At 37.7% G+C, this 10,435-nt stretch overlaps 1 protein-coding gene across 3 annotated transcripts; it reads right to left on the minus strand.

Moving 5' to 3' along the window:
- Window positions 1-1,853: 1,853 nt before the first annotated feature.
- Window positions 1,854-9,678, minus strand: mdm2 (MDM2 proto-oncogene). 3 transcript variants are annotated; one of them, XM_051890112.1, is made up of 11 exons: window positions 9,587-9,678; window positions 7,898-7,969; window positions 7,733-7,807; window positions 6,669-6,802; window positions 6,342-6,391; window positions 6,153-6,211; window positions 5,924-5,993; window positions 4,500-4,657; window positions 4,236-4,379; window positions 3,521-3,589; window positions 1,854-2,993 (listed from the first exon to the last, which is right to left on the minus strand). In XM_051890112.1, the coding sequence occupies exons 2-11, from the start codon at window positions 7,955-7,957 to the stop codon at window positions 2,379-2,381; spliced, it is 1,434 nt and encodes a 477-aa protein (XP_051746072.1). In that variant the 5' UTR covers window positions 7,958-7,969; window positions 9,587-9,678; the 3' UTR covers window positions 1,854-2,378. The 3 variants fall into 3 exon arrangements, with proteins under 3 accessions (XP_051746072.1, XP_051746071.1, XP_051746073.1); XM_051890111.1 differs by lacking the exon at window positions 9,587-9,678 and adding an exon at window positions 8,058-9,080; XM_051890113.1 differs by lacking the exons at window positions 6,669-6,802; window positions 9,587-9,678 and having other exon boundaries at window positions 7,898-7,975.
- Between the last annotated feature and the right edge of the window lie 757 nt (window positions 9,679-10,435).

Here is a 10,435-nt window from a genome sequence, read left to right on the forward strand (position 1 = left end):
TTGTTTAAAAAAAAAAAAAAAAAAAAAAAAAAAACATTTCAAAAGTTCAAATAAATGCTATTATTTTGAATTTTCTATTCCTCAAAGAATCCTGAAAAAAAAAATCAGTTTCCACAAAAATATTAAGCAATTGTTTTGAACATTGATAATAAATGTTTCTTGAGCACCAAAACAGTATATCAGAATGTTTTCTGAAATATCATGTGACACTGAAGACTGCTGTGATGCTGAAAGTTCAGCTTTACCATCACAAGGATAAATTACATTTTAATATATTTTTTATATATATATATATCTCATACACACACACACACACACAATATTAAACTGTAATATATCACAATAATACTGTTTGGTCAAATTACTGCAAGAGACTTCTTTCAAAAACATTATAAAATCTTACTGACCCCAAACTTTTGAATGATAGTGCACTTTCACTAAAATGAATTGATCTCATCTAAGAATATTAACTTGATGGAAATTCTATGTCAGTGTCATTTTCTTTGAAGTATATTTAAAGAAAGTTGGGCACCGGGAGACATTTTAAAATCCCTCAAATGCCTACAGATGCAATCTAATTAAATAGTTTTATTAGAAAAACCTAATTTCTCACAAAAACTTTAATTGCATGCTTTAAAGTGCAATGAAATGTGAAAGAAATCTTCTATTTAGGGAATAGAACTCAGGGTACAACATAGGGCATACAGTATATGAGCTCTGAGCAAAATATGTGGCGATGAGATTTTGGGCACATATTAGATTTTCAGTCTGTAAAGTCCACTTGTTTCCCAGAACAAACATGTCCAAGCGATGGGAGGAAAAAATACATTGTTTGACCGTTTACAGAGTCAACAGGTGTTGACACAGGGCAAATAATTTTTCATTAACTTTTATTAGAGAATTTTTAATAACATTTGCAAAACACATCCATCACGTCACATGGGTACAGGAAGTGTATGGCAAGACCTTGGTGAATCATAAAGAACAAGTAGCTACTGCTATCATAAACATGATCAAACATAGGTCAACTGTCAAAGAACAAAATGCAATTAATGCCATTTTCTGATTCTTGAACTTATTTTATTGCTCTTTAAAAGACACCAGTGATTTTGGTTGTGTTTTTACCAAGTCTTATAGTCCGATTGTAATTACGTAAAATTACGTACCTCAAGACCGAAAACATCTGGTTTCAGCAATCAACTTCTGATTGCACTTCATTTGTAGAACATCTGGCAAATACGCTGTTAGAAAAGGGAACAACTATTAGTGGAAAACTTTCAGGTTCATTTGGCATGTTGCTTTTTTGCATGATTCAACTGAAACAACTTCACATGTCGACATTTGTACTATAATAGCGTGCAGAAACAGAACTGAATTAGACTTGAGTATTTTTAGACCAACTTGTGTTGTGCAAGTCCAAAAAACAAATTTTTTCCCCCAAAATAAATAAGTAAATAATAAACACTCAGAACTATCATAGAGAATACAAATGATTCACTAGTTCATGTTGTGTGACTTTTTACCAGGTCCACAGTAGATTCCCATTGTAAAAGAGCTTTGGTGTGAGAAGTGTGGGATTATGAGCTTTTTTAAAATGCAGAGAGGCCGATGTTTGCGCCAAGTTGCTATTAGAGAGAAACAAGTCAGAACCTGTTTGCTGATATTGAGTGAAAAGTGGGTCCCTAGTAACCAAAGCTCTCTCTGGGTGACCGCTGTGTACTACCCAACAAACAACAGCACAGGCAACTAACATCAGCCACCTGAACCACCTTCTTACAGCCCATCGGCTACTCCGAAAACCATTATAGGAAACAACATCATTCAAAAGAGCAATCACCTGTACTGTAAAAGTGTAAGAGCCTCGAAATAATCATTTATTATGCCTCACTTGGAAAAAATAAGACAGAGTTTTTGCAGCAGAAAACAATGCAGGAGAGCATTTCCTTCAACAGGAGGAACAATTTAAAAGGAGTGTCTCAAGAGCTTCAACTCAGGAACACATTTCAGTGCAGCAAAGAACTCAAATTAACAAATCAGAGAAACCTCTACATCAGCATGTACATAAATTAAATTATTACAAATATTTCTAGTAGATGATAATGTATACAGCATCACTGCAAGTCCATAAGTAGTTGTTTTAATCCTAAGCCCTTAAACTCAACCCTAAAAACATAAATGTGTCTGTTTGTTAACCAGCATGTGTGTGAAAACCTCGCTTATAGAGTTATAAATAAAATTAATTAATCATTAAGAAAAATATTACAAATATTGAATTTGAACACAAATGTTTCAGAACTATGATACAAGACAAGGCAACATATGAGCCTCCTGAACTTCATGTGAGGAAAGGAGAGGAGAGGAGGTATATCTGCAGCGCCTCAGCTCACGTAAGTCAACACAACTGACTGAATGGGCTCTCGGCACACCGGACACAACTTGTTCCGGTTCTTTAATTTCTTTGCGCAAGTGTAACACGCCATAAGGTGTCCAGTCCTTCCGTGGACGATGCAGCCATTCTTGGGGCGACTTTGACAGATGACGCAGGGCTCGAGGCAAGTGGCGGGCAGGCAGGCCTCCAGGCTGTTGTAGCGCTCTAGCTCGGGGGTCTCTTCCTGACTGCTGCCCCCACCAGAGGAGGTCGAGGGCTGCGATGATGAGGTCTGAGAGTCGGTCAAGCAGCCGGAGGTAGCAGAAGAGGGAAGTTCTTCTTTGGCGGCGGCGGCGGGAGATTGCAAGCACTTGCCGTCGGGTACGTCCACTCCTTCGTCTGTTTCTGGAAGGGGGCTTGAGGGTTTGGAAGGAAGCATTTTGTCATTCATGGCCAAGCTGGGAGTTGTGGTGGTGTCTTCAGTGCTGGTTTGAGTGTTATTGGAGGGGTTTTCATTGTTGGAGTCTGATTCTGGAAGCCAACCAGGTCGGACATTCCAGCAGCTTTTGCAATGGCGAGGAAGAGGAGGGTTGAGCTCGTCACATTCGGCACACTTCCAGTAGTCCTGAGTGAACACATTGTTACATTAGTACAGATTTCTCAGATCTACTATGCACTTGGAAAACATTTTTCTTGCTTTTTTTGAAATAAAAGAGCCTGTTAAATCCAAGGGATCAGAGAAACGATGGAAATGATCATGAAAAACTGGTTTTGTTGCAAGAAACTTTAAAATGAAATGTAGTCTTTAGAGTAAAAAACAATGCTATAAAAGTCTAAAATATGGACAACATGAAATCAAAACCAAATGCAAGTTATTAATATACATTCATGGTCGTATTTGGCACAATTCATTAGTGCACAAAGTTCCCAAGGGAAAAAATGTCTGTCTTCATAATCATAAACAAAATATCTTCTCTGAAACAGCTGTTCTTTTTTGGCAGACTTACAAAAGCCTTATTTTTAACCCCAACCTTTGAACCAAATGGCACCACAATAGTATGTTACACCCACTTTTTATGATCCAATCTAATCATAATAGATCAAATCAAGTGCAGGTTTTTTTTTTTATTATGGAAGTAAATTGCTACATACTGCCTCAGTTATCTCAGTATCCTCATCGAACGAGTCTTCATCCTCAGCGAAGATTGTGACTTCATACACCTGAATAAGCAAAAGAAAATTGCAGTGAGTTAAGGAATGTTAAACAGGTTAGGCTACGTCAAGGGTGCCCAAACTCGGTCCTGAAGGCCACTGTCCTGCAGAGTTTAGCTCCATCTTGCCTCAACACACCTGCTTGGAAGTTTCTAGTATGGCTAGTAAGACTTTGATTAGTTAGTTCAGGTGTGTTTATTTGGGGTTGGAGCTGATCTCTGCAGGACTGTGGCCCTCAAGGAGCATGATCGGACACCCATGGGCTATGTCCAAACTAATAAAAAATAAAACATTCTTTTTCTCCACATTTTAGCCGTCCATCCACAATGAGGCAACTTTTTTGTCTTGTTAAAACCAAGTTTTTTTTTTAAAGAATCTTTGTAAAGGCTTTTTTTTTGCTAATAAAATGATTGTGTCAGAATAATTACAAGAGAACTTTGTCTTTTCTCTGTATTATCTCAGTGAGCTTTTATTACATTTTACACATGCGCAGTAAGATGATTTAAACATTTTCCAATGTTTCAGTGTTTACAAGAAACGTTTGGAAAATGCTTGAAGACGCTAATGTGGACAGAGAGCATTTTGAAATGAAAATGCTGTTTATCCAGGTATTTGTTAATCTTTTTCTCAATAGAGCAGGAGTTTGAGTTAAAACCTCGTTCTCTCCTGGCAGCGAATCCTCATCATTCTCACTGTAGGCGTCAGAGTCGATGGACTCCACCTCAAACTCCACACTGAAATTATCAGAGTCTGAGTCCTCGCTTTCATCACTGCCCTCACTGTGAGAGATGCCTACATCCTGTTGAAAAAAAAAAAAAAAAACACTGGTTAGGAAGGGCCAAATGACAGTGCAAAGAACTTAATGTAACCGCTGGTAAAACAAAACTTATGTGAAGGACCGTTTAAAGGTGCTACTCACAGAGTTGCTGTGTGTGTCCGAAGACTCGCTGTTCCCCCTCTCCCGGTGCAGGCCGCCAATCACACACCAAGACAGGCTGTCATCAAAAGTCAGGGAAAAGCTGTCTGACTTGTGCCTCTTCCTGCGTTCTCTTGGCTCGTCTTCAGCTGAAGAACTCTCTATTGAAATCACAAAAACTGATTTTAGCACTAAGCTGTTTTTGACACAAGAACACAGTCCCCTACACTTTTGTATGATTGTTTTTACATAAGGCCCAGGTATACTTCATTTTCTGCGTTCTGCTTCGTATTGTGCACAGTTGAGCGCATGATCCTTTTAAAGTATACTCTTTTGGCCGTGAGTGTGGAAAGACGCGTTCGGCGCGTGCGCACTATCTAGTGGACTGTTGTTTTCAAGCTCTCAAGTCACTCGCACATGCGCAGTTGTATGTGGACTGTGGATGCACGGTCTCAAAAATTGGGCTGCACGCGAACCGCCAAAGTATACTTTGGGCTATAGCTGCTCTGTAGGTGAAGCAGAACACGCTGCTCCTTAGGTTTTCCAAACATTTCCAATCTCTTTCTTTTACTGTATGTTTACAAAAACACAAGTTTGACTGTATACTGCTTATTGCATTAGTGTAAATCAGTTTATTTGCTGATGTTTCTTTTCTATGCACTCAACTTTGGACACTTATGGACCATGCAGGAGCAATGCTCAGAGCAATAACCCTATTTTAATGGTGCATCTGGCGCTGCTTGCTCAACAAACTGCCTTTGTGTGCTTAGCTGAGGTTTTAAAATGGGCCATTGAAGAGCAGCAGTCATCTGAGCACATTCTGCACAGCCTCCAGATCTCAGTGTCCTTTTGAGAGGCTCACAGTCAGAGAGAGAGCAGTCATTATGGTACCACATGTTTACCCACATACAATCCTCTGACAGGACTGAAGGAACAGTACAAAATGACCATTATGAGGGAAGTCTTTCCTGCTCAGTGGTTGAGACAGTTATAATGTATAGTGGATGATTCACAAGGTATATAAAGCAAGAAAATCAAACAGTCCTTGAAGAAAACTCACAAAAAATAAACAAGCTTGAAATCATGAACTCTAAAAACAGACATTTAATGGAAAATTTTCCATCAAGGCAACTGGTAGTAAACTTGAGTAAAAGTTAATTCAATTGTACCAGTCTGGGCTAAAGGCAGCTGGCTAGCAAGAAAAAGGAGAAGGGACAAACCCTTCCTGTTTAAACAGGAAATATGCCAACACTGGAAAGAAAACAACATTATACTCTTCTGAAAACATTTGTTAAGTGACAGCTGAATGTAAAGAAACAACTATCTGAAATCCCATCAGACCCAGCTGATCAAGCATGTGCTTTCACACACACTCAACAGGACACAGCTGGTTTGTATGTCTTTTGCTCTGTGGTGTGTGTGCTTACCAGGATCACTGCTTCTCCTCCTCCGGCGCTGCTGTTGTGAGGTAGATGAGCGAGAGTCTGAATCCGTATCCTGGAACAGACAGTTGAGTTTCAGTCATGCTTCAATCGCAAACACAGCAGGGGTTCTATAAAACCCATTCAAGCACAAACGCAGCACTACCAGGGCAACTCTATGGAATGGGTCAATACTCTGTGGTTCTAAGTGTGTTGAGCATAAAAGAACGTTTACCCCGGGCCCTCGATCAGGTTCACTTTGACTCCTGGGTTCAGAGAAGGTAGACTGAGTTTCTGTAAAAGGAAACAAGGACAGGTTTAACACAAAATAGATAAGAACATTTGTTCGAGTAAAACAATATTATTAAGGATGAAGCAGTGGAGATTAAAAAAAAAAAAAAAAAAGGTTTAACGGTCATAATACCTGAATTTTTTACTGTCACAAGATTTCTGTTGATCATTGCAAAGAGGGCTCTGGAAAAACAACAAGGTAAAATTAACATGTAAAACTTTCATTTTCATATAGCAAATTTCACTTTCAGTTCTTAACAAAAATATGAGGCCCCCAAAAGTGTAATATATCTTCTGCAGCCACTTTAAATCTTAAACAGGTGATAGCAGATTCATTCAGAGGTTAATATCCCAGAATCTGTCACCTGTTACTTTAAAGCCCCTCCCTGATATATTCTCAGGGGTCATTCATTAGTACTGCAGCTGTTCCTGCCTTAGTGAAGTTAGAGTCAATACGCACCGGGGCTCTTTGACTGAGAAACTTTTCACCCCGAGAACTGCACCGAGAGCATCCTCTCCGCAGTGAACGATGTGTTGCTGCTGCTTGTCATATAACTCCTTACTCATGATATACTTCCCCAAATAAAACATAACCTAAACACACACAAACACAAAAGAGTTGTTTATAGATCCACAAGGAAACCATTTCCTGAAACAGAGTATTGAGAGAAAGGATGGTAAAGATGTGGCTGGTATTTAAATACAGATGAGTAATATATTCCTGTTAGTCAGACAACCACAAATCCCACCCATAAAAAAAAAAATATATATATAAAATGACTCATGGCATCACGCTAAAGTTGACCACAGATGAAAATATAACATCTTATATACAAGATACATTTTTATATAAAAATATAAATTATAATATAACTTAAAATTTCAAAAGTAAAATAGCATAGCAATTATCTAGATTACTGTACAGTACCAATGAAAGTAGTTTTAAAAATCATCCACAAAAATGCTATTGCTATTTTATATACATTTGCTAAGGTGTTCAGAGTGATTTCTTACTGGTCTAACTTAAAAAAAAAAAAAAAACACCCTAAAGTCTCTAGGCATGACTCGGGTCTCGAGTCTGATCACTTACAGAAGTAATAAGCAGCAATATTTGAATTATTATTCATCTGTAGCACAAACTGAAGCTTAATACTTACTTAACACTACATTTGTTCAAATCCCTAACCCAACGAATGAATATCACACTGAACAAAGGCAGCAACTAAATATAATTCTCCACCCACTGCCCTAGAAATATTACAAACAATAAGCAGGTTTAACCACACACACAAATGAGCAGCAACGCATGAAACTGGAGAAGGGTTATTTTGGCAAACTCATTATTTCAGAAACTGTCAAATAGCTGCCATAAGTGCTTATATGAAACTTAAAATATTCACAATACATATGGCAAGGTTCAGGAACTAAAATAACTGGCATAATTCCAGTTAGATATAACACCATAAAGCATGATACCTATACTACAGTTTAAAAGTTTAAATGGACTAAAAACTGTCTCCTCACCTCCTTCATGGTGAAAACATCTTTATCTGCACCTGCATCCTCTAACAGCCTTTTTAACTGCACCTTTGGTCTTACCTGAGGAAGTTACAATACATAAAACTCAGTCATTTCAAGGCACAAAATCAGATTTGAATACACTAAAGCACAATTTAAATGCTACATTACCAGTTTTTCATTGTCAACCTTGTTGATTTGAGAACTGCTTAAACAACTCTCTGTTGCCATATTTGTAGTTATCTGTAAAAAAAAAAAAATAAAGTTAGTATTTACATACAACAATTTGGAAGCAATTCAGTACACATGAAAACTTCAGAAAGATTATTACCTGTGCAAATAGAGGTAAATTGGCTATTCTACCTAAAAATCTTCTATATACACTCTGCTACCTGTACATAAAGTGCTTGAGCCCTGGGTTAGTGAGGAGTGGGAGCCGGCGGAAGGCCAGTCTATGGTTTAAATAGACGCAGAGAGACATGTCAGGGCTAGAATCCACCGCACCGATCATCAAGTCCTGGGCGGGTTCGGGCATGACAAGTCAAAGCGTGACTAGCTTCCGACGCCTAGTGGTGGTAGACGATCTTTGCTGAGCTGTCTGTGTCTGTGTGTTCATGTCCGGGCATGTCCCTTCTCACTACACCCGCCCATTGCTGGCTAAGCACATGGTTTTGAAGCTTATCAGCCCAGTAACAGATGAAATAACGCAGTGTTTGGACCAAAGCGATGACCAGCCTGGATTATTAGAGCCTCAGTTAAAAAGAAAAACAAACAAATAAACTAAACCAAAAAGACCAAAAGTGCATCATTACAAGTACCAGGGATGGATGGATGTCATTCGAGTAAAGCTTCAATTGTATTTGGAATACGGCAGTGCTATGTTTATCTGAAATGCTCAGCAAACAGTACACACACACTAAAACATAACAACCTCAAGTTTGTTGTCTTCGGGATTTATATCTGACATCTACGTGCATGGGAATATCTCCATTCAAAATAGCTGCACATGATTAATGTAAAACCTGGAGCATCAATTGCTTTTCCCCCAGAGGTAACATGAAAATAGATCGACGTGTAAATGTTGTTTGACGTATGATATTTACATGTGATCGCCCAGATGAAACGATTAGTCTTACGCGGTTTTGACACGCCAGGTTTCAGTATGACATAATATTGACAAATGATTGGACGAATAACAAGAAAAGTGCGTAATGCTCTTTTCTCCAAATAACTGAATCAACACTGAACTGAAATATTGCCTTTTTATTGCAGAATTTGAAGTTTAGGACATTTTGAAGTTAACATTATTTACCTGTTTATCGCTGTGAAGCTGCTTTGAAACAATCTGTATAGTATAAAACGCTATTTAAATAAAGGTAATTTGACTTATACAGCATAAATGTCATGCAAGCCGCTGCTGTACATTATTTGTTTACGTACTACTTACTATTCCACACTTCTTAATTCCTTTACAAGTAGACTGGTAATAGTAGTATTAAATAATAAACAGAAAATGCTTATCGCCGAATGTTGACTGTAGCGTTTTAGAGCAACAAGAACTACGCTGTCGTTACTGTAACACCAACGCCACAAATGCGCGCACTCCCGCGTGTCTATTTCCCGCTGTGGGCGCTCAGGAAAACCCGAGGCTGCAGTAGGCCGCGCTTACAGAGCTAGCGCAAGGCTAACTGAGGCAAATGATTTCAGGCGACTTGACGGACATTAAAGCCTCATACCGTGTTAAAATAATAAGCTGGAACGTTTAGCAGTATTTTCAGATATATGCAGCTTAATATGTGTAATAAATATATGAGAAAGTGCGAAAATTGTTAAACTGAAAGTGTTAATAATATGTCTTACCTGCTGTTGACCGTCGAGCGGCACGAACTCTTAGCTCCCTCTACTGGCGCCCGTTTGAATTTGAAATGTTCCAGCACGTGCGGTAAATGCGGGGTGTAAACATTACACAATAAAGTGAAAGCGAGTTGAATATTATTTCACGGTTTATGTTTGCTGTTTCACTGTTGTTTGAGTAATGCGTTTAAAGTAGCTCAGGTTTACTATGCAAAATTGCTTTTATATTTTCAGGTTAACATGAGAGTATTAATTATGTTGTTGTAAAAAGTTTGTTTCCTTATTTTAATATTGCATAACAGCTGCCGAGTTCCGCATATATCAGGTAATATGTGTGAAATTATTAAGAGAATATGACAACAGAGTAGAAGTAATACCAAAATTGGTATATAAAAAAGTACATTTAGTTGTAGAATATGCCTGCTTATTTAAAAAAACAAACAAACTGCATTTTAAGTAGAAAACATGTAATGAAAATGAACAGTTCAGGGCAAAGGTTTGATTAAAGAACTCAAATAAGAGATTTAGTAAAAAAAAAAAAAAAAAAAAAAAGATTTTAATTTTATAAAAGTTGGGTGACAAACAGCACTTAGGGACATTAGCTAATCTGCCTTTTTAAATGCTTCAAAGTATATTTTCGCATACTTGTATTATTTTAAATTAAATATACAATTAAGTTTAAACCTAATCCTCTTGGGTTTAATTTAGTCCATGTTTTAATTGTTACATGACACATTAAAACACATTATCACTTATTTACATACTTATGTGTTCATTTATGATCACTTAATAATATTAGGCTAAATGCCACTAGTATAATGAATTCCTCCTTTGATTAATGAACTATTTTTGATT

Source organism: Ctenopharyngodon idella, chromosome 4, assembly GCF_019924925.1.
Source record: "Ctenopharyngodon idella isolate HZGC_01 chromosome 4, HZGC01, whole genome shotgun sequence".
Classification (NCBI taxonomy): domain Eukaryota; kingdom Metazoa; phylum Chordata; class Actinopteri; order Cypriniformes; family Xenocyprididae; genus Ctenopharyngodon; species Ctenopharyngodon idella.

Coding starts and splice junctions, on each gene's coding strand:
- mdm2 (XM_051890112.1), bottom strand. CDS start 7,957: ATGGCAACAGAGAGTTGTTTAAGCAGTTCTCAAATCAACAAGGTTGAC. Junction 6,803..7,732: donor ATGTTTTCACCATGAAGGAG/GTGAGGAGACAG, acceptor GTGTGTGTTTAG/GTTATGTTTTATTTGGGGAA. Junction 3,590..4,235: donor CGCTGCCAGGAGAGAACGAG/GTTTTAACTCAA, acceptor TTGCTTATTCAG/GTGTATGAAGTCACAATCTT.